Genomic DNA, 25,697 nt, shown 5'->3' with positions numbered 1-25,697 from the left:
AACCAAGTAAGCTTTGTTCATCACTCTAAATTTTTTTTTCTCTGCTGCTTTTGACATGTTTCCTTGTGTTTTATACACATTAGTTTTGTACTTAACCCCCATCTCAAAACTTCCTTATTATAGAAATTGAATGGCTAATTTTTACATACTTTAATGAGAATAAAACATTCTTGATAGCCGTTTGCAACAAAATAGATATAGAATTTTGAAGACTATAATTATTTTTTAAATGATTTAATTAATTAACTTTTGTTTAGTAATCCAATTTTTTTTAAAAATTAATATATTATTTTAAACATTAAAAGGTTAGAAGTGCTAACACATAATAATGTCTTATTATATCATAATGATAAAATATACTATATTTTTTAAAAGCATCTTTGAAACAATATTAAAGATTTACTAAAAACAATTATATATGTATTTAGGCAAGAACCTACATCATAGCGGTAACTTGTGAGGCTCTCATCTAGGTCTTGGGTTCGAGTCTACTTGAGCATAACACATAATAATATTTAATGTCAACAAGTAATAATAATAATTATTCTAGGCTTCAGCACATTACCTATCAAATATATATATATATATATTTATTTATATATTAATTTATAATAATTAATATATTACAAAACATAATTATAATAAAAAGTCATCCAATTTCGGAAAACATTTATTTTAATATTTCAATTTGATACTATGTAATCGTAACAGTACAATAATTAAAATCTTGGAATATGTTTATTCTCTTTTAATTTTAATTACAAATATTTAAAAATATATGTATTTAAACATTAAAAATCTTTTTTTTTCCCAAAAACATCTAGTACAAAAACTTAATTTTTTTAGTCTAAAATCTTACCAATTTATTAAACTGAGACATTCCTTTAAATTGTACACCATAGTTGTTCAATAAATGTTTGCTAAAAAATGACCTACCTTTATAATAAAGTTATAAAAAGTTGAGAAAAATTTAATTTAATTTTTAAAGAATGTGAAGGAGGAGAAAGTTCAACGTTATATTTTAATTTAAATTTTTCAATGAATATGAACAAGAAGGAGGAGCAGAAGGACAAGAAGAAGAAAAGGAAAATGAGGAGAAGCAAATGATAAAGAAGAAGGGAAAAAGAAAGAGGATAAAGGAATGCAAAGAACAAGAAGGAGAAAGGGTGGATGTGCAAAAGTAGAAAGAGGAGTAGGAGGAGAAGGAGAAGAAGAAGAGAAGAAAGAGACTACACCTGGTTGTTCTCCTCTTTAGCTTCCCGATATATTAAATGAGTTATCTTTTACTATCGGCATAACCATTGCACCTCATTTAGGTACAAGTGCTAGTATTTACTATTTTGATGTTGCTTCAGTTCCTTCATATGGCTGTCAATGAAGTGTTGAAAATAACAGGTCAGAGCTATTATATTTTGCAAATGCCAAAATATATATCAGGATGCTGCAAACCGACTTTTTGAAATTTTAATCAATTGAATGACTAGTTGAGAGATACAAAAATAATCACAAAGCACCTAAATAATTCGAATTTTTTTTTTGGTTGATGCTGATCGCTGTTTGTTCGGGATGGTCTTGCATCAGACATGCAAAGTTTGTGAGTATAGCTCACAAAATGGAGATGAGTTATTGAACTTCTCGTCCAGTTTGAAAGCAGTTTGCAACAAATTCCATTGCTGAAGTAGTTATTGTGAATTTATTTTTTCTTCCTCCTCTTCCAACACTTAGCCGGAACAATCATCCTTCTTCAACTTATTTTCTCTATGCTCCTTTCTCTGAATGTAGAATTAGCTCCACCATAACCTGGCATCCCCCACCAATTGTATCTCTCCCTCATCTCCTACCTTGTGGGATTTATTCGATTTTATATTGACAACCACCTCCAATATGCATCTGCACTGTTCTATGCATCATAATACATTTGTTTCTCTTAAACATCTTCATACAAGTATGTACAAGCCAGATTTATTTGTATATTTACTTCTTTTTCTATCTCTACACTCACCGCGTCGTCTTGTTTTTCTACATGAATTATCCTTCTGGAATTCAAGAAAGTATGGTTTTTTTAATGCATCATAATAAATTTGTTTCTCTAAAATATCTTTATACAAGTATGTACAAACCACATTTATTTGTATAACAACTTCTTTTTCTATCTTTACACTTGCCGTGTTTTGTTTTTCCACATATGGGTTATTCTTCTTAAACTCAAGAAAGTATGGTTTGACCTCTTCCTCTTTTGTTGTTGCAGCATCTTCTTTCTTTGTCACAGCTGCAAAATCTGGTTTACTATCAATTGCTCCTTACAATACCTTTATGTCCTCCAAAGGACTCTCAGCCACAGACGGATTTTCATCTTTTTCACCTCCCTTCGTTGTCTCAACTGCTGCAACTCTTTCTTCACTTCTCTCTTGTGCTATCAGTATTTCCAAGCCTTCACTAAGACTTGCCTCTACTGCAATTTCCTCAATTCCAGTTTTCAAGAAGCTATTGATCCGTCTAATCACCTCTTTTAAGGTGACATCCTCATCTTCCTCTAATCACTTCTTTTGAGAAGACAATCTCATCTTCACCAACTGCCACATCAAACTTAGGACTCTTCAAGTCTACCTTCAGAACTTCTTCCCGTTTTATCTCAATCTGTGATGTACTTTGACTATCTTTCACATTACTTTTTCTCACTAGCTGACAGTCGACAACAGTCATTTTCTTCTCTCTTTTCTTTTTGTTTCTTTTCTTCTTTTTACTTTGCTTGCTGCATTTGTGTGGGCTGTTTTCACATCTTTCTTCTTTAATTTCTTTTTCCCAAAGGTTTGCAACTATCCTCTTTTAAGGGGCTTTTCTTCTTCTCGAACTTCTCCTTCTCTCTTCTACTTCAATCCTTCTTTCCAGTACACTTAAGCTGGCTTGGAGCTTTTCCAATTCTTCACACAACTTCCTATTTTCCATTTCTTCCCAATACTCGTCCCAAAATGAGATTGTGATGGCCCTCTTAATGACCCATCTCATTCTCCGCAACTTCTTCCTTAGAGACTCTCATGCCCCTTTGTAATCACAGGTCTTCCTTGCAACAACGTGAGTCTTGCTTTCCTCTACCCTGAAGACTGGTTCCTGGAAGACACATTCCTATTCTGCATCTTATACCCAACTCTATCATCTGCTGGAGGAGAAAAAGTCACACACATACACTGTGATTTATCTGATTTGAGGATGACTTTTCTCTTACATCTGCCAAAATTTTGCCCAGGCTAATTTCTTCACTTTCAAGTGACCAACCACTATGCTCTGATACCAAATAATGCAGATATATAGCGAGAGCTTTGTCAGACTATCTCTGATGGAGCTAAACAAAACTGCAATCCAAAATTTTATGTATTTTATTTAAACACAAATTAACATACAACATACTTGCTATGTTTTCTTTCTCAGACTTTCAATCGTTCTACAAGAATTTGCTGACATAGACCATGCCATTCTCCTTTGTAAGTAGCCACACCCTGCCTTCTTTTTTATTTAAGCATTGCAAGTTAAATACTTTTGTATAAACTATATTTTTTAATATTTGTAATTAATTGCATGCTCTCAATCTTTACTCCTTCCCTCAACACGGTTGCCTCAAATCTTTCCTCATTCCTATGCAATTTCTTTTTCACTTTTCTGCAACACAGTGTTCTCTTTTCTAAAATATTTCTCTTAAATCTATATATTTTAATTTTTCTCCAGCAGGCACCTCAGGCAGTTCATCATACTCTCCCCAATCCACCACACACATCTTATTTGACTGTGTAGTTCCCTTTTTTCTACTCTACATATTCCTTCCTTTGTTTATGCAGCTCCCTCTTTCTATTCTACCTTGATGAATGTTTTGGAAAAAAAACCTGCACCAAAAAGATTACGAAGCTGGAAACTTGAGTAAGGGACAATTTATGGCATTCCAGCTTCCTCCTTAAATTCGGAATTGTTGTGTGGTTCTCACAGCATCGCCCCATTGTAAAAGGGCCCCCATCTTTTCGTTTTAGCAAGTAGGAGTCTTTGTCTTAGGTGGTTTTGGTTGGCAACATTTTTTCAAGTCAATGTCTGGGGTGAGTTTGATCAATTTTGGTTCATTGGGAAGCAAAATTTGGTCTCAAGTTTGTGCGGGCACATTGGTGCTACTTTGAGGAATTTTCGTGGCCTAAGTCTAAATGGAGAGTGGAATTTTAGTCCAGGAGAGAAGGGTTTGCATGTTTGACAAAGTTTGTGAGAGAACCATGTCGTGGAGAAATTTTGCATCTTTGGAATTTTCCCTCTTTGGGGAAATTTTGCAACTTCGGAATTTTCTCTCCTGGGGAAACATCGCATCTTCGGAATTTTCCCTCTTGGAGAAATTTTGCATCTTTGGAAATTTCCCTACCTCCCCATTTCTCCCAAAAATCTCAAAACCCGGGCCTTTATTCTGTGGTAACTTAAGCATTGCAATTTTAGAATGATAAGGGGGAGCAATTGATAATTTTCCAAAGGATTTTCCCCTTGGGGAAATTTTGCTATCTCAGAAATTTGCCTCCTAGGGAAATTTCGCATCTTTGGAAATTTACCCATGTTTAGTCTCCCAAGTTTTCCCACCTTTAAGGCAGTAGAAGATCAATAAATGGTATGAGGGTAACACCGTGAACAAGAATAGAGCAAGGAATCACCCAGGTGTGTTCAACTGAGGAAAGTTTCAGACCACCATGTCCTGGGGGAATTTGGCATATTCAAAAATTTCTCCAGCCAACTATCATTCTTTGTTAATCCCCACCCTCCTCCAAAACAAAAAATTGAGGAGAAAGAAAGTGACAAAAATTAGAAATAAAAAATAAAAAATAATAATAATAAATGGTTTTGGATTGTGATGAGATTCTTTGCAAGATGTTTGGTTTTAAAGTGGGATGAATTTTGCTTATTATTGACGTGATTTCATTTTCAGATTTTTTTCACAAGCTTAATGTTTTTCTCCTTTGTTTTGCGAATTCAAGACGGAGAAGGGCTGAATTGAAAAGTGTTCTTGGAAAATCTTGGAGAATTAGAGCATTGTTGGTGCACATACCCTCCATCGTCACACCAACATAAAATGGCAACATGAATTCAAGAAGGAGAAGCTAGATGGAAAGATGATGATTGAGGCCTCAAAACTTCAAGTGGATACTAGAAGGAGATGGCTCAATCCCGAGGACTCAAGTGAGAAGGAAGGATTTGTGGTCAAGCTATCAACTCACAAACCTAAGTTGGAATCAAGAGGAAATTCAAGAACAGAGGATCCAACTACATGAGGACATATTAAAGGAAAATCAAGAGAGATCAAGTTCTCAGGTTCACGAAGATGTAAGTGGTTCAAGTCAATTCCATGAGGAAATTTCAAAGGATGGAGGAAATCACAAATATTGGGAGATACTCTACAAGCCAAGACTCCAAGCAAAACATAAGGATGATGAGGTGGCAATTGTTTATCTCCTCCAACTCAAAAATTTCAGTTTTAAGCAAGGTCACCGGGAGACAGGGAGACTTCAAGGTCTCCGGTACGGCAATTTTTCAAATAGGAGACGGGGGTACTTGGAGACGGCAATTTTTTTTTTAATAAATTTTTTAAAAATAGTTTCAAGAGTCTAATACTAAAAGTAAATACAAATTTTGAAAATAGTAATACTGTAAGACTAAAGTAAATAATAATAGTAATGTCACATTAAAAATTAAAATAGACTCATAGAGTCAAAGATTTCAAAACTCACGTGATCACAATATTGTATCTCATAGACATATTTTTTTGTCGAATATTGCATATGATCACCATCATATCAGATTGATAATCGCTGAGATTATCATTACATATTCAAATTTTAAATTCAAAAAAGTATAGTTTGATGCTGAATTGCTGATATGCAAACAAAAATGAACACTTTGTACAATAAACAAAAAACGGAAATATATCTAGTATTAGTATGTCGATGGTACTATCATCTACTCCACAAGGTTGTGATCATCCATCTCAAGGTCTTCAGCTATCATACTCTCCAAAAAATCATCACTCTCCAAAAATATTTTAAATGATTTAATCATTTAAATTGTTGAATAAAAATAATTTTTTAAAAGTGTTTCTAATGTTTTTAAAGTTATTAATTTATTAAATAAAATATTTTAAATGATTTAATCATTTAAATTGTCGGTGGTCTTAATTTTTGTATTAAAAACATTAAAATGAGGGCTAAAATATATAAAATTATTTAATATTATATTTTACATTTATATTTTACTAGGAGACTTCACTTTTTGGATTAGGAGACGGGGAGACTTCAGGAGACTTCGTCATGAAGTCTTCAACCTTTTTTGAGGTCTCCGGAGACGCAAAAAGTCTCTGAGACGCGTCTCGGTCTCCGAGACGCGACTTTTAGGGGGGAGACGGGTCTCCCGGTAACCATGGTTTTAAGCATAGTTAATCAAATCATGCCAAGTGTCCTATTTTCTCATTGGCTATCAAAATCATTGTAATTTTCCTATTGACCCATAAATTGGTGCCTTCATGTAACTGGTTGTAAATTGGGCAACCCTAATTAGGGTTTGTGGGAAGAAATCTTGACCCTTTATCTTCAATCGATCTTAGCCCTTCATTGTAATTGAGCAACTATAACAGGCCAAGGCCTTCTCATTTGTAAGAGATTAGTTTAGAGATATGATAGATTAGCTTAGAGATTGAAGGTAGTATAGAGCTAGAGTCGAGTAGGATAGCTAAGGGAGAGACTTGATGAAGTTGTTGCTACAGTACTTGTCAAAGTAATTGATAATTTGTTGTTGGTTCTTCACGGTGGATTACTTAATATTAATTTGGAGTGTTGCATGGTTTCTTTAATCTTCAATTGTAGTAGATTTATTTTCATGTTGAATTAGTTTAGTTGAATGGAAGTTGTTGTGGATATTTACTTGTTTGACTTGGACAAATCCGGGCCACTAGCCTCTTGCCAATGGTAAGGGTGCCTTGTGTGGTAAGCTGATGAAAACACTTAACTTCAATTGATGTTCAATCTTTGGTTTGCATCCAGATGATGGGATTGGAGAGAGGATATTGATGTGAAAATCATTTGTGTATTCCTTAGAAGCTTGCACTAGGTTGGTGGACCCGCTCGTGAGATTACACCTAGTAGAGTCCAAGCTCATCCATGATTCATTTCATTCCTGGTTAGAGTTAGAAGTAGAAGTAGAAGTAGAAGTAGAAGTAGAGATGGAAGTTAGAAGATTAAGTTGGAGTTGAAGTGGGGGTGTTGAGCTATATTTTCATTGCACATTGTAGAGCCAAATCTTTAGAAGTGCAAGAATTGATAGCCATTGAATGAACTACGTAACTCCCTTTGTGATAACGAACATATCACATCATAAAATTGAGTGAAGTCCACAATTAAGAAGGAACCTTGAAGTCATTTCATGATCTTACTTTGCAAGCTTAGTGTGAGAGATGACCTTCTATCGAGAGAGGATTGAGTGGTTGGTGTTTCATCTTGGAACATTGAGTATTTGATTCTGCATGTTGTAGTGGAACAAAACTCACATCAGCAGGAATTATCTCCGATACATGGCTGCTTCTGTCGTCTTTTTATGCAGCATCATAAAATTATTTTTGAATTTTTTTGTTGCCCATTGTTAAAAGAATTAATCAGACTCAATTTCCCCATTCAACGCCTCTACAAAGGAGTTTTATGTTATTTTGATTTTTTTTATAAGCATTAAAATCTCCAGATATTCCCATATTCCATATTGAAAGGTATTTTTATATTTGCTATTTTGGTGTCATTTTGAGCTCCTTCATAAGGTTGTCAATTAAGTGTTGAAAACCACAAATCAGAGTTATTATATTTTGTAAAAGCACAAGATGTAATGGAACACCGAAAATTGGCTTTTTGCAATTCTAATAAAATGAATGACTTTACTAAGCTGAGAGATACCCAAAATAATCACAAAACATAAAAGATAATTCAGACTTTTTTTTTGATTGATACTGATCACTATTTGGCTGGGATGCTCCTGCATCAAACCTGAGAATGACAAGTTTCCAACAAGGGTCCTTTCTATTCGGAGCTATCATAGAATGATATATAAATGTGAAGTGCACAGTAACATCATATAAAAGAAAGAGAAATAGCAACGACTTGATGGTAAAATGAGGTAAATAATCGGTGGATTTTCTTCCATAATACAAAATGAAATAATAAAACAAATATTAAAGTCAAATGAAATTTAAGAAGGAAAAACAAATATTAAAATGCAAATTACCTTTTCAGATTTGTTTCAATTTGAGAACGGGCTCCTCTAAAACAATGGCAGACTTGCAAATGCTTTGTAAGGCTTCTTTAAATGTATTGAGGGCAGCTATGAACTTTTTCAAATGGTATTAGCAATGTTTGTTGCTCAAGTTGTTTTTTTAGCTCTAGTAATCTTCTTTATTCTTCTGTTGTTTGTTTTTATAGCCTTAGTGGTCAAGCTAAGGCATTGTGTTTTATTCATTATTTATTCTATTTTTTCATGTTGCAACTAGGTGTTTCAGTTTTCTCAATTTTATTCACTAGGTTGGGCAAGTCTGGGAACCTTGGTGATTTTGATCAGATTTGTTAGGTACCCAAGTTTTGAATCCATAGGACTCAATTTTCCTTCTTGACCATAGGACTCACTGAGTCTCTACGAGTCTTGTATCTATGCTATGTCTTTTCAGAGATTTTCCTGATAAAAAAAAAAACCATTGCTTCTTGAAGTCTTCTAATTGGCACAGATTACATAAGCAGGATATAATGTTCTATATTAATAAGATCCACTTTCATTCAAACATGTTGGATTACCTATGGACCAAAGGATATCTTCCCTAGGAAATCTTGAATCAGTACGAATGAATGTATACACCAAATAAATGTCAATGGAATTAAAAAATTACTCCTTTTAATTTGCAAATAATTTTGATGATGATGTAAACCTAGGTTTTGCTGGATAAGTCTCATTTGAATTCAGTGGGATGTGTTTCTTTTTCTTAATACTTTTTGGTTGTGGCTTCTTCGACTAGATACGTTGAATTTCAAGTCTACATTTATCAAGCTGGTGGAATATTACTTAATATGTTTTTGAAAGTAATGTTTTGTATATAAATATACTCGAACATTGAGCTCTTAGATTGAGTGCTAATATTTTTCATGTAAATTTGTTCAGTCAAGGGGATCTGTTTAATCATTAATATGTATGTTATTAAATTGACTTTTGCTCTTAGGTTTCATGAAAGCTATCACCAACAAGAGTTAATCATTGTTGATTGTTGTAAATGCAGTTCTATGAGGAATTGACACAAGAAAAAGGACCTCCTAAAGGTTTTGTGTCACGTGATGTGTTGTCATCTATCAAACCAAAGTCAACAAGGAAAGTTTTTAAATACAGTGATGATGAGTTTAGTAGTGGGAATGAGTTGGATCAGAATTCTGAGAATGAAAATGATCATGGCAGAGAAAGGGAAGGGGAATGTGGTGGAGAAGAGGAAGAGGAAGGGGAAAAAGATGGCGAAGGAGAAATTCCTCTGAAGAAAAGGCGAGTGGAGAATGATCAGGACAATGCTCATAGAGCTGAGAAAATTTCAGAGTCAAGGTGCACTACCATAGATAAAATCATTGAGGCTGAAATCGAAGAATTAGGGGACAAGGAAAAGGTGAGAATCCAGTGTACTTGTGCAAAACAATTCTTTTATGATGTTTTAGGCTGTGTTATACTTATAGATGGATAGATTGGACTTTTCTATTTTTGTGTACAAAATTTCTTCTCAATTGTTGTCAATTAGTAGACTATCTAAGTACCCCTGTCCACATAATCATTGTGCCTTGCTTTATTTTTCATCCTTGGAGGTTCATGTTGTGTTTAAGTCATCTGAACAAATTTCAAATTTTCATACAATAATATTTGGAAGGAACATTCTCTGTTCCAGCATTGCGACACAGGAGTGTGAGAGAGCCTTTAACTCTTTGATATTTTACCAAAATAAAAGTGTAATGCTTAATGCAGATATTTTTGATTTTGAACATTAAATGCACCTTAGAGCTGATATTATGGATTCTTAGGTTCAATATTTTTTATTAAAGAAATAATGATTTCATATGGGAGGAAATATTCTGCAATCTACTAGAAAAGGTTGTTCAGTCATAAAGTGAAAATTAGAAAAATAGTTGTTCAAGAATGTGAGAATTTGGCTTCTCGTTTTATTCTGGTAGAAAGCATTCTTTAACTTAAAAAACGAAAGGAAAAAGTTAGAGTGTCTCTATGTGTGGGGGGTGTAGACTAATATTTTTTCTGTTTGATTTGGCTATTCAGTCCTTAAGAACTTTTCTATTTATGCTATCACAAGGAGTATTAATTTGAGATTATACAAATAAACACTTCAAAGTTTTACATTATATGATTATAAATTTTTTGCAAAGCGGTCTCTCTTGCTGTATTTCTTTCTTTGAACTTATGTTTGAGATTTTTAATAAACCCCTAGAAAAATTTCTCCAGATTCTTAGCAAATACTTCACATAAATTTAAACAACCATTTTGCATGCAACTGGCCTCAATTAATCCCACAACTTATACTGAAAATCATAAATATCAGATTGATAATGAAATGCTGAATTGAAAGATGAATATTGCATTTAAATCTCAGTAGAACAACAACAAAAAAATCTTATCGTAGTCACAAAACTTACAGTTGGATTGGATAATCAGAAATATGAACTTGAAATTCAAGTGAGACACCTGAGTGATATCTCTAACAAACAATGAGTTTCTGTTCACTGTCTCCAAGCTCGAGGGTTTCTGTCCTCAAACTAGCTGAAAGCCAAAGCTCCCAAATTCTCCAAGAGGAGATAATAAATCAAACATAAACCAATCATGTCTAAAGTGAGCCTCTCAATGATCTTTTATGATACATCCCTGTGACTCTTTATTTCCCCCTTGCTTGTCTCTTGGGATTCCTTTTCTCTGTCTCTTTAATAGTCCACAATAAATTAAAATGACTGTATTAATTATTCACTAAGCTCCATTAAGTCATTTTAATATTTATTAAATAATAAAATTAGGTCTCAATTATTTTGATATAATTTGACAACATAAAATTTCATTATTTAATGGATTCCTAATGTTCCAAAAAGGGGACATTATGGTCCTCCCTTCTCAAAGATTGCTTTCCCTCAAGCAATCTAAACCTGCATGCTGAAACCAAATGCTTGGATCCCATATCAATCTCAAGAATGTTGCTCCCCCAATCTACTGCGCTAGCTTGATATAAACAACAACATGCTTAGAATTGTGAATCCTCTCATCAAAATCCCAGTGAAGTAATGCACCAAACGTGCTAATGCCAGGATCCCAAATTATTATGTTGTCATAACTATCAAATATGAAGAGACAATAGTATCTCAAAAAGCTATCAATGTTGAACAATTCTCCTATTGTGAGTGCTCTTCTGTGGAAGTGCATTACTCAAAATAGGCACAGCAATAAAATATATCAACCCAACCTGAGTTGCTGATGTAAAAATCAAACTGCTCTAAGGCTGAGGCCAACACCAATGGTACGAAGGAACCAGTACAACCATAATCAATCTGATATAACCCCAAATGCATAGGAATCATGAGTAATGGGTTAGTAAAAAAATAATCTTCCATGTTCAAACTTTATCTGCCATCACTTCTCTACCAAGAGCTTCTCAATTGCTGAACCAAGCAATCTATTTAACTAATTTGTAGATCAAATTTTGAATACATGTGTAAGTTGTCTGAAGAGTAAGCAGCAGTGCTAACTCTAGAAATTGATCCACAATTCCAATCCTGTGACCAAAAGTTATAACTAGAAATTGCACTTGGGCCACAAACCCTGCAATCACTTCCACTCTCATTACTAGAGTGAGAAATAACTGCCTCATCCAACTTGAAGAGTGGATTATCAAATATCCAATCAGCATCCACATCAAACAAAGATTTGTCAGCTCCCAACTCATACTGAAGTTTTGGCTGGTCTAAAATTTGTTATTTGATCTTTGGGGCCAGCTATGCAACTCATTAGTCTGTTGTGTGCTGTCGAGTTCTTTAATCACCTCCTTGAAAAACTCAGTACTTCATATGGTCTTTTGTTCTCTAAATTGATTAGTGACTAAAATCTGATTTTTTTTCTTTATGAAGAACTATCTGCATATTTTCCAATGTCTCCTTAGTATCATTAAGCTCCTTGATGAGCTTATTAATCTCATCCTCCTTATCCTTCAATTTATTAGCACATACTTTAACAACTTTTAAAACATGATCCCTGTTTGAAAGTCATATTAAATATTTAGATTTCATTGATTCCAAAGCCACTTTGGCCATCTGCAAGTCAGTTACATAAGAATCACCTTTCACACCTGTTTGAATCTTTGCCCTCTGAGCTAGTTAGGATCAAGCAACACCGAGAGAGAGGAAAGGAGGGAGGAGGTGGAGGAGGAGGGAAGGTGAATCAATGTTGCAGCACTTCTAATTAAATTGAATGTTTAACCACAATTCCATATAACCAATGAAATGATAAAGCATAAAAGTAAAGCATACCCAATAAGAGAAAACCATGATTTGTTCTCGAGGAAACCTTGGCCAAGGGAAAACCTCGGTGGGGATTGAGCCCACAAAATAATGCTCTAATATGAAAATGTCCTTGTTTGGAGACTTGAACCTGTTAGGAGTTGTTACATTACATTTAGTGCAAAAGTCCCTATAAGCAGACTAGACCCTGTTAAAGGTCTGCAACTCTCTTAGGAGTTGAGAGAATAGAAAGGGAGCTCTTTGCTCTTGAGTGAAGGTTATAGCCACCTTCAAGGACTCACTGTCCAATACAATGAAGTATGACAACAAATCTTGAGCTATACATAGCATCTCAATGATTGATTAGTTCCAATGAAGTTTGCGTCCGCTTTGTTCTGATATTCAGCATCAAGACTCACATATTACAATAGCATTTGATAATCAGCCATGTCTTCGCATAACAAAATACTTTCCTTTAAACCATTCTGATTCTTTATAAAGAATAAACAACAACATGCTTAGAATTGTGAATCCTTGATTTGAAGTATACTGATTTTGTCCATTATCTTGCACACTTCCTTATCAAAATCTGAAACTGCTTGACTAAATAATTCAAATACCTTTTTCCAGTTTCTCAAAGCTTTTTTAATCCTCTTTAATGAGTTTCTCAGTATCTGCTACATAATTAGCTGATCTTATGTAGTGAATATACATCCTTCTTCCTTCAGACATACAAGCCTTTTCATCCTTAATGTGATCAACTAGCATAGTATCACTAGCTATGGAAGCACATACCTCTGAAAATCGCTTAGCCTTATATTCTCTGCTCACCTTCATCTGTGCTGCCTGCTCTACAGTCTGAAAATGAGTTTCAAAATCATCAAGTACCTCATTTAAATGATCTACAACATCGTTTCTCTGAAATGTATATGGATGTCATATCCCTGTCAAATAAAATATAGATAAGTAATAGATGCTTTGTATGCTAAAACCCTCTTGCATTCAATTATATGCTTTTTGATGGTTCTACAAGAAAAGTTATCAATAAATGACTTTTTGCTTGAGGAGAAGCAAAATCGGAGGGGAGGATTGTGATATCCCCGTCAGATAAAATATAGATACATAATAGATCAATATAATAATAATATAGTTATGATTTATTATTACCATACTAAATATTGCATAACATATTTAAGAATTAAATATATTATTAATAATATATAAAGTAGGGGTTCACCCCACACTACAACGGTTAAGTTGCAAGCCCGTGTGGATACGGGTCACAGGTTCGAGTATCACTGCTATTGCATGAAGTATAGAGAAATTTCCGCTGACTACCAGCGGAATTTACGAGGATGGAGGTTGGGGTTTGTGCAAGATTGGGGGAGCTGATTGGTTGTTGCGGACAGTGCACAATAGGCGGGTAGCAGGCACATGGAGAGATTAATTGGCGCACGGGGAGATTGAGGTACCAAGGAGGCGACAGTCACAAGGTGAGATTGATAGGCGCACGGAGAAAATTGGAGTGACAAGGGAGAAGAGGCTCACTGATTGGGTGGTCTAGGCAATATAAATATAGGTGTATCTAGGAGGCGTTGAGGCCTCGGCAACCACATTCTCATCGAGGATGGGGTCCCCACTTAATGTGACCCCACTGGTTGAAAACTCCAATCAAAAGCACTTGAAACAAAATAAAAAAAATAAAAATATATAAAGTAAATTTATTTTGCAATAGTATTAAAAATAATATTATTAACATTAATATTAATAATAATATATATTAATAAGAAATATAATTATATTATTATTAATATAATATATGTTATGTTACTAATATATAATTATATTATTATTAATATAAAATAATTATTTTTTACGATAGGACAGGACTTTAAGAATAGAAAACTATATATATAATATTGACATTGTGGAATCAATGATTCAGATCTGGGAAATATGAAAGAAATATATATTAAATGAATTTATAGACAATTCGAATAGAGAAATTTGAATTACTAATTTCTTGACAGGGGACATTACAATGGAATAGGAAATAACTTGTTCATGGTATCCAATGTTCTGCTCAACACTCTTTCTTTCTTTTCTGTCTTCCTCTCAGACAATTCCTTAGCCTTTGCAAAGGCCCATAAAAGAAAATTTCATCCACTGATCTTTGTTATAGGTTTCAAGGTCTTCACCTTTCTCAACATTTGCTAGTGCCTTGCTAAGGTCACTTGTCAACAATGCCTTTGTTCTAATCTTTTCTATAGTAATGGGAGTTTTCAATAGGCTTACCATTTCCTCTGTCATTCTCTTTGCCTTATCAGATGCATTTCCCTTATCGGTAGAGATACTAGGTTCATTAACCTTAGGAGATTGGCAATCCAATTGATCAGTATCATGGACTACCTCATCAAGAGTGATTACTGAAGGTTTACCTTCATTAATTGGTTGCCTTATCTCTTCTTTAGTCATTATATCTTCCTTCTCTTTCTTCTCCTTTTCGTGCTCGTCCTCTTCCTCCTCGACCATATCTTGGGATTCAAGCATTATTTCTCTTATCTCTTCATTGGAAGTGAAGTTACTCAGGAAAGTATCCTTCTCTTGCTCTTCCTTAGATGGTTCTAAGTTAATCAATACCCATTTTAAAAAGAAGTCAGATTGTAAAACAGTACTAAAAGATCGATTGTTGACTTCTTCATCTTCCTTGTCTTGCTCACTGACCTGTGTCTTAGTTTGTTCATTATGTTTCACTGCCTCAGTGGTTCCTTAATAGATATATACTTCGCTTGAGGCACAAATGTACCTTTGTAATCTATTTCCATCAGTACTTGAGAGATGGTTCTCTTAGTTTCCCCTCCAATTGTCTCATACTTTCCTGCCATCAATTTGATAATTCTTGATGCAGGAGCATTGAGCTTGGATTTTGTGGATCCTATGTTTCGTGCGGTTAGGGTTATGCTCGAGGCATATTGGTGGACCTTGTCCTATGTGCGCATAATGATTGGATGGATCATATTGGAGTTAGAGCTCTTTTGGTGGTTGCTAGTAACGTGTTCCTTATTTCCTAGGTGAACTTTGGAGATTGTTCTGTGCGCTTCAATCCGTGGGAGTTGGCATGTGCGATCTTATATGTGGATCGTTGGATGGTGTGTGGGCCTATGGCCAAGGCCGCTTAATGTTATTTTACCTTATGAGTTAGTTATGCATTGTAGAATTAAGCGTTATTTAATATGCCATGTCGACTTGTGGCTTGAGTGTTTATTTAATGTAACTTGCTAGGCCGACTTGTGGCTTGGTTTAGTATAAGTAGAGGGTCTTGTAATGTCTAGAGTCATTCAATCAGTTGGGATAAATTATTGGAGCATGTAATAGTGAGGAGCATCTTGAGGGATGATAGCTAGGAGGAAGATCTTTACACATGAGGATTGAGTTGTATTCTTGTTTGTAATGGCTGTAACCTGGAAGTCCTTATAACTGGGCATGTTGGATGTAAATCTTATGATTCTATTATTAGAAATTAGAATATATGTTGCAGTTGATTTGAATCTCTGTGTTATTATTATATTTCCGTTGTGTGATTATTTGTTGGGGGCTAGGTCATCTCCTTTGAAGGTACACCCGACCTTGCACTGCATCAATTGTCATTTTGGACCTCAATTTGTCCTTAGCCCTCTTCAAAATTCTGTTGCATCTCATCATAAGTAATCAATGCACACAAATCATGTATTGTCTTTTCTCTTATTCTGTGGTCTTCCTCCAAGGTTCTTTGTCTTCTTATATCAAGATTTTCAAGCAAATCATTTGGTATAGTGCCCTGAATTTCTATGAGGTTCCTTTTGAAATTCAAATGATATGTAATGAAAAATTCTTCTAAAATCTTTTGCTCATCAGGATTATACCTCTCCTAATACTTATTTAGTTGATTGATCAATCCTTGATTTTCTATCTTGTCAATGATCTATTTCATATTTGGTTTCCATTCAGTCTTTTCTTCCACTCTTTTCTCTTGTATCCTAGTCTTCTTTTCTACAAGCTCCTCAGGTGGCAACTGAATCACCTTACTCTTCTTGATATATTAAATTTGTGGTGTATCCATCTCAAACTAGCTGATTACAACTGAAAACAAGCTCGCAAGACATATTGAAATACCTTTTATGACAGCTAGGGTTTGCACTCCAATCCTTGAGTTCTCTGCTCAAATACTTTGAAGACAATCAAATCTCTTTGCTCGATCTTTGTATGCTTGAATGGTGAATAATAAAGCCAATTCTTCCATTTTATCAACTAGATCAACTCTGCAATTAATGCGTTAGGTTGCAGTCCAGAAAAGCTGATAGAGAACCAACAACCATGAATTCAATGATGATGATACAACACATCTCATCAAAGTTTGCGATTAGAGATACCAAGTCTTCTAACCTTGATTATTCTTAATCCTTCGTCACATATCCTAACTCTACAATTCGGAGGCAAGATTTATTATTGCTTTGTTGCTCCCCCTAAGGCCATGCTTGGCCAATCAAGTTGATGTTGAGTGTTCAACCCTAGGCATTGTCAAAATCAAGCTGAATGGTTCTTCCTTTCCTATAGAGTCAATCCGATACTTCTCCTTCCGTGTCTTCTCACTGCGATTATTCAATCCTCCTTCCACAAATGTATCATTGAGATTCTTATACTTTGATTGATTAGATCCATTGTTCCTTCTTCCATTATTCCTTCTACTATTTGATGCTCTCCTATTGTTAGCAAATCCTTTGAATCTGCAATATCTAGCTATAGGCCCTAGGTTATTGCATTTTAAACATGTGACAACTGAGTTTCCATACCTTGGACCACCTTGATTGACTTGTAATCTGCAGCCCCTTGCAATATGCCCAAAATTGTTGTGCTTATAACATGCAACTCCTGATGATATAACATTATTGCTTCCAACAGGTCTTCTAGCATTGGATCTAGGGTTAAATCTTTCTTTTGTCCTCAAATTTGCCTTAGATCTGTATTCATGTGGCTTGTGCCCATATAGAAAACAATTGAGACAATAACCAGTGAATTGCTTAGGATCAATATTACCTTTGCAATCCTTCTTCACGTGACCATACTTGTTACCTGCAAAACATCTCCCTTTAATCTTCCTGATCTACCTTCTGATGATATAACATTATTGCTTCCAACAGGTCTTCTAGCATTGGATCTAGGGTTAAATCTTTCTTTTGTCCTCAAATTTGCCTTAGATCTTTATTCATGTGGCTTGTGCCCATATAGAAAACAATTGAGACAATAACCAGTGAATTGCTTAGGATCAATATTACCTTTGCAATCCTTCTTCACGTGACCATACTTGTTACATGCAAAACATCTCCCTTTAATCTTCCTGATCTACTCTCTAGGTGCCTTATTCTGAGTAGATGTCTGAATAGTATCTTGCATTGTTCTTTCCTCTGTTGTCTTTGAACTTTTAGCATTATTGTAACCAAGTCCAGTCATATCACCTTTAGGCTTCTGTTATTGCAATTGCTCATCAAGTTTGTCACTACTTGAATAGAGTTTCTCAATATGCTTCTTTGCCTTAACAAGTTCACCTTTGATAATATTGGTGTACCTTTCAAGTTCTTGATAGTTTAATCTTGAATCTTCAAGTTCCAACTTCATCTGTCCAAGTTGATTATTCAAACCATGCCATTGATTTGATTTGACCTTCAAAGCTGCTTCAAGTTATTCTGTATCAGCTTTTCCTTAATCTCTTTGGTCACTTGAAGAGCAGTGATCTCATATTCATGCTGAAGAGATTCCTTTTCCTTATGAAGTTTAATCATCAGATCTGATGATGGTTCAATCTCAGCTACCTTAGGCTCATCTTTCATCTGCTCAACCAGTTCCCTCCTTTTGATTTTGGAGACATCAATTTACTCCTTAAGCCTTCCGAGATCATCTTTTGATCTTTGAGCTTATTCTTCAGCTATCTTTATCTGCATTATCTTTTTCCAAGTCTTCAAATGCTGCTTCAAAATTCCTCTGTAAGCTGCTTGCATCCATTAGGATCCTCGTCAAGCTGTAAGACTTCTTCCGAGGAACTAGGCTCTGATACCAATTGTTATGATCAAGCAACATTGGGGTGTTGGGGAGGGGGTGAATCAATGTTGCAACACTTTTAATTAAATTAAACCTTTTACCACAATTCCATATAACCACGAAAATGATAAAGCATAAAACTAAAGTACACACAATAAGACAACTCATAACACCATGATTTGTTCTTGAGGAAACCTTGGCCAAGGGAAAACCCCGGTGGGGATTAAACCCACAAGATGATGCACTAACCTGAAAATGTCCTTGTTAGGAGACACGACCTTTTAGGAGTCATTACATTACATCTAGTACATAAGTTCCTGTTAGGAGACTAGATCTTTTTAAAGGTTTGCATCCCTGTTAGGAGTTTTCAGAACAGAAAGGGAGCTCACTCCTGGAGGAAGGTTATAGCCACCTTCAAGGACTCACTGTCCAATACAATGATATTATACAACAAAATTTGAACTATACATAGCATTTCAATGCTTGATTAGTTCTAATGAAGTTTGCATCTACTCTGTTCTACTTCTAACATCCAGCATCAAGGCTCGCACACTACAACAACATTTGATAACCAACCATATCATCGCATAATAAAATACTTTCTTTTATACCATTCTGATTCTTTATTCCAGTCGTCTCTAACTAGTCTTTACCAAACATGTCCATAGACTAACTGAATATAATATCAAACCGTGCTATCCAAGAGTTAAGTCCTTGGATGTCATTGCAAAATTGCTAAGTAGTTGAATTGATAAGGCGATTCAATTTACTATGCCAAAATATCCGATCTCCATAATCTGTCCTGAAACAATGTCCTCCTGGACCTACGCCACCTCGCACGTTGTAACTCACACTGTATTGCATACGAACGCTGATGATCATAAGAGTAGCTCACATACATCATATATATGACATTCCCAAAGTTATAGCCTTAACTGATAAGTCTTCTTCCATCGCTGACCAAAACTCTCCAACTGTGCTATGTATTTATTTCCTAAACTTAAGCACTTTTCACATACTTATCATACCAAAACTAATCGCTAACACAAGTGACCATGCCAATGAAGTATGTTGCCATCAATGACAACATTTGATCAGTTGCTCGACATTCACTTACCAACAGAGCCTTCTTGTAAAGATCTTCCATGATCCTGTGAGTGTTATCATAACAAACTTTGGCTGCAACAATCTTATCATTAGTAACTTTCAGCTGATTCTTCAAAGTATGTTTCTTATTATTGTCATTTTGCAGTGCATTTTCTAATTGGTCATCCAAAACACCATCATCCATCAGTGAATCATTGTTTTAGGGGTATGTAGTTATTGCACCTCTCAAGGTTGTCATCAGTGTCATCATAAGCCTCAAACTTCTTATCATACGAAGTCCAAGTTGCTGCTATGTCATCATTCTCAAACTATTTCTCATCATGAGGATTCATAAACTTCATTGGAAACATCTTGGGACTCTAACCTCTCCTTGAGTAAGACCATCCTAACTAAAATGTTTGTCAATAACCATCTCCAAGTCACCAATATAGAGATTTGCATATCCCTTATTAATAACAACTACTTAATATCTCCTCACAAGCACTTGTGATATCTTGCTGGAACAAAGCTGTGAGATTCATATCTTCTTCATTGCTGGTTAGAACTTCTTTCGCTGCCTTTTCTTCTTTACCTACCCCATAACTGTGACTAGGTGTCCAAGTGTCCTGACATTTGGAACAAATATGCTCGTCTAATTTGTTTTTAACTTTTCTGGAGAGATCCTACAACCTGTAAGTGTATCGAGTTTAGTTCATTTTCAGTCAACTGTTGCTTGGGCTTCTTAATCTTCTGCTTAATTAAACCTGATGAGAGCTTATAAGCCATAGGTGACGTATTATGCTTCTTTTTCCAGATAGCCAACAAGTTCAATTGCAATCGCTACAAATATCATCATCTTCATCTAAGATTAAGGACATTATGGTTTGCATGCAAGCTTTCACATTGTGTGGATGATGCTTTCTGATTTTGGTTAAGAAGCATTGAAGCATTTGAAAAATCAACTTGTCACAACCGAGATCCAACATAATGATAAATGACCTAGCTCTTGCCATAACCTCTACAATCTTAGCCCTCTTACCAAATGTGGGGGCTTTGACATCATGTAAAACATGTAGGCTCTCCATAATCAGTTGTAGAACCTTCATTAGCATGTCATCATTATAAGGTGCTACGGGAGTTGTTATTCATATAATCTCATTGTGACATGAAGCAACTACAAGTCTGCCATTCTCACATGGATATTTTTGTAACTTTTACTGGAACAAAACAAGCACTGAGGGCTGCAAAGCTCAATGCAGAAGTCTCTAATCTGATTGGTCTACATTGGACAATTACAAGTCTAATTCCTCCAACTTGAAATAACACCATTATGAAAATTTATGGACTTCAATTTTAATGCAGTCAAATAGAGAGAATTCCCTACTTTCTCATCTTTCTGGAAATCCCCTAGCTGATCGCAATTAAAGGTGTCATCAAATTCTTTTGAGATGAAAACACTTTTTTGATCTGTCACTGTCTTCATTTTGCTAATTGGACACTCTGTACCACAGTAAGAACACCCCCTGTTTTGGCTGCCATTTCAGGTGCAAAATGATTTGTCAAAATTAAACTCTCAGATGACTGCCGTCTTTCAGATGGCAGGAAGATATGAACCGATTCCTTTTAGGGTATAATAGAAGTTCCCTGACCTATATATAGGCAATCTTGAAAGTGCAGTATGCTTGCTTTTCAAAACTGGAAACTCATTTCTCTGCATTTAGGAAATATACAGCAGAGCTGGACATGATCTATACCTTCCTGTTTGTTGCTGTGTTGTAACATATTTATGTTTAACGATAAGCTGTATTTGCAGAATAATTACTGATCCTGGTGCTATCTCAAATTAGGTGGTTGCAAACACTTGAATAATCTCAAATCAATGAATAGAAGTCTGCAGATAATTTTTACTGACTTAAATCTTTGACAAAATTCAGAAACAGGTTAAACAAACAGCTTAACCACTCAATCTGTTATTCACAACAATCACCATAGGTATCAATCCATATAAGCTTACAAAAGACATGCTCAGAGTGTGGTAGGAAGGACTGATGTCTGTATAACTACCAGACCCTTTCCCACATGAATCCGGAATTTTAAGAACATCCCTTTCATAAGCCTATAAATGTAAAGGAAATCAGATCACTGTCTGGGCTGCTTCAGAAAGTCCTTGCTCAAACCTCTGAATACTCTCTGCAACAGCACAAATCTATACATCCTTTTATATGCATTATCAGATATTGGATTCCTGTTGGGATTGGGAAACAAACAACATGCCAAGAACTTAGTTAACTAACAGATGCAAATGTAATTATACTTCTTCTATGCGGGCTTATAGTTTGCCGAATCTGTTGGAGTGTAGAGAGAGCAATAAGTCCATCTCCAAGCTTCTACATAATATTATAATGACAGGGATTCGGTTGTTTAAAGCCACAATTCAAACTTCAGTCTTAAGAATACATGCTTTCAGTCAAAATACTAGTAATCTGTCTTTTCCAAGACTCGGCACCTGTTCGGCTTTTAAAAAATACCACAAAGGCCAGTCTTCAATGCATCTTTTGGTTTTCCTATGTCATGCACTCATTCAATACTCCTGTCAACCTTTTAAGGCAAATACCAAGCTCAAAAATGAATCCTTTGGTTCAACTGAATCCTCACAGAATATCATCCATGGGGTTCTCTTTGAACAACACTAATCCTTATGCTTCCAGCACATTGTCTTCTATCGCAAGGCCTGGATATGGATAGATTTGATGCAGCTGTACATTACCAAATGAATTGTATTGGAATTTTGTGGCTGTAGAGATCATAGTCAAATCACTCAATATTCATACTTGGTGGTTTGTCTTTAAAGGTTTGTCTGTTTTAATATTACTCATGGCACAATCAATATAGTGGACCCTGGCTTCTGTGAATTTGGTCCAACCACGAAAATGGCTCCAAAATTTTTCTTCAAACCCGATGGTAGCCAGTGAAAACATTACTGAACCTCATGAGCTAGGCTTTATTCCCATTATGGAAGTTGAATAGTCACGACACAAAATTATTTTGTTATTGAATCAGCTAATAAAGTCCTGCGCTAATGATGTAATTATTTCTCTTTGATGGTGCTCCCACAATTTTTGCCTTGGAAATAATAGAGGCTATTGAACTATAAAACATTTATTTCGAAAATTATCAACAAATACTTCCCATCACTTATTTATTTTGACTGGTTCCATATGTTATTACACTGCACATTGTAGATTCAAACATTAAATTTTTCAGCCCATGTATAACTTTGGCTTCAATACTTAATGCATCCACTGCCTACAATAGGTTGCTGGCAATGATGTTAGCAGTACAGAGAACACCTGGCAAGTATTATCACCTCAACTATATTGAGTGAAACATATATCTGACATCAATATTTCGAAAGACTCCGCATTGAGCTTAGATGGTCTTTGATGGAATACGTATTGGCTCTATATTGATAACATTTACCTCACACCTTAATCATCTTGTTTTGATCACCCTCGTTTTTTTCAGTCATGGCAGGACTTGCAATAATAAAATTAAAATGTTCTTTCCTGTGCAGCTGAAGCAATGTATTGAATGACTTCCTTCAAATAAACAAGTGTCCACCATGTATAACTTCGGCTCCAATACTTAATGCATCCACTGCCCACAATAGGTTGCTGACAATGATGTTAGCAGTACGGAGAACACTTGGCAAGTATTATCACCTTAACTATATTGAGTGAAACATATATCAGACATTAATATTTCAAAAGACTCCACATTGAACTTAGATGGTCTTTGATGGAATATGTATTGGCTCTATATTGATAACATTTATCTCACGCCTTAATCATCTTGTTTTGATCACCCTCGATTTTTTCAGTCATAGCAGGACTTGCAATATTAAAATTAAAATGTTCTTTCCTGTGCAGCTGAAGCAATGTATTGAATGGCTTCCTTCAGATAAACAAGCGTCCACCAATATTAGAATATCAATGGCATGCTAAGAGATGCTGCATAAAAATGTTCATCGGTTCAAATTCAAGTTTATGCCATGAAAACTTTAAACTTAATTATTGACGCAAATATCAAACTCACCCAACAAACAATCAATAAATTAACCCTAGGAATAATCTCAGGGTTAATAATCTCATCCCATTTTAGTATATCTCTGCAGCTCTTTATTTTTTATCAGTTAAATTAAATTGTTATATTTTTTCAATCAAATTAAATCATTCAGATTGAATGGACCCTCAACAATAGAAAAAGATGTAACTAAATTTCTCCTGTAATAAAATATTCAAAAATATTTTGCTAAGCAACCAAATTCTATTTCTCTATTTTTTTCGTGAAACCTCACAGGTTAGCAGAATACACTGCATTAAAGCTATTGTAATATTTCCCCTAGGAAAAATTCTCCAGATTTTTACTAAATATTTCACATAAATTTAAACAACAATTTTGCATGCAACTGGCTTCAATTAATCCAACAATTTATGCTGAATATCATAAATATCAGACTGGAATAGAAATATTGAAGTAAAAGATGAATATTACAGTTAAATATCAGTGGAACAATAACCAAAAATTCAATCATAATCATAGAACTTAAAGTTGGATTGGATAACCTGAAATATGAACTTGAAATACAAGTGGGACACCTAAGTTATATGTCCGATAGACAATGGGTTTCCATTCACTGCTTCCAAGCTCGAGGGTTTCTGTCATAGTAACAAGACTCGCCGCGAGTCACGTGAGTCACCCGAGTCAGCGAGTCGGGTTACCCCTGCTGGGTCAAAATGACCCGTGACCCTGACCTGCCAAGTCATAAAATATTTTATATTTCTATTAATATACCCTGACTCACCGAGTCAGTGTTGAGTCATGACTGAGTCCGAGCTGGGTCACAAGTCAAATTGCCCTTGCCGAGAGCTGGGTCCGAGTCTTGTTACTTTGGAACTTTCTATTCCTTTTTTGTGTCTCTTTATTAACCCACTTTAAAATAAAATGACTTTATTAATTATTCACTAAGCTCCTTTAAGCCATTTAATATCTATTAAATAATTAAATTAAGTTGTCATTATTTTGATATAGTTTGAGTACTTAAAATTAATTATTTGATTGACTCCTAATGTCCCAAAAAGGGGACATTACAATATTTCTCATGATTTGTTATTAGGAGAGTAATTTAAACATTAACAATGTTGACTATGAAAGTTAATTTGCAATTCTACCTAACTAATCATGAATGTCTTGAAATGACTTCACATTTGGTTGCTAGAAAGTCAATCCAAAGTATATCAGTTTAATTTTGGGGCCCACGCCACAACTGCCTTAGTTCAGAAGGGCTCTACAAAACTACGAGTAAATAACAGTTTTTCATTTTTTAAACATAGTTTAAGTTGTTGGAAATGAGATATTAATTGATCATGTTTCATTACAACTAAAACACCAAACATGTAAACATAACTAAGCTTATAGCCTATAGGAAAGCAGGTGTGAAAATTTATAGTCGATTTTCAGAAATATAGACATAAAACCCACAATTGTCAAATTAAATTGTAATCAAGTTTAGTGAGAGATGTTATATCTTTATTGACATATGTCTTTACAAAATAATCATGGAGAAACAATTTTTTAAATTACTGTTCTAATTGCAACTGGAATATGATGTGCTAGTCTAACGAAGTTGCAATAATTAGAACTGAAATATTTAATCTATCAACTAAAACCAACTACTACAGCTAGTTTAAAAATGGTTAAGAAACTAATCACAACATATCATGTACTAGACAAGCTAAAGACATAAGCTAACAAACTAGCTAACAAAGAATGGTCAAGGAAAAAAGCTAAGCAAGATATTAAAATAAATTAATAAATTTAAAAGCTACTTTAAGTCAACGGTTAACTATTAAAGTACTAAATTAGCCAGATATAAAATTTAAAATAAATTACAAACTATAAAGCTATCAAATATCAAATTAAAATAAT

At 34.7% G+C, this 25,697-nt stretch overlaps 1 protein-coding gene across 5 annotated transcripts in view; it reads left to right on the top strand.

The window, feature by feature from the left end:
- Positions 1–25,697, top strand: part of LOC149542624 (THUMP domain-containing protein) — a 153,965-nt gene that overhangs the window by 49,467 nt on the left and 78,801 nt on the right. For all 5 annotated transcript variants that reach the window (XR_016355486.1, XR_016355487.1, XR_016355489.1 and 2 more), the window contains exon 3: positions 9,308–9,679. Coding sequence is in view for 1 of the 5 variants with exons in the window: in XM_089797510.1 (XP_089653636.1) it covers positions 9,308–9,679 (372 nt within the window). In the remaining 4 variants the exon portion in view is untranslated. The remainder of the gene's footprint in view (positions 1–9,307; positions 9,680–25,697) is intronic.

The sequence above is a fragment of the Cupressus sempervirens genome, chromosome 8 (genome assembly GCF_028749045.1).
Source record: "Cupressus sempervirens isolate cs-2001-9-10 chromosome 8, ASM2874904v1, whole genome shotgun sequence".
NCBI lineage: Eukaryota > Viridiplantae > Streptophyta > Pinopsida > Cupressales > Cupressaceae > Cupressus > Cupressus sempervirens.
Note: the sequence above shows the minus strand (reverse complement) of the source record. Positions and strands in the feature narration are given on the sequence as shown.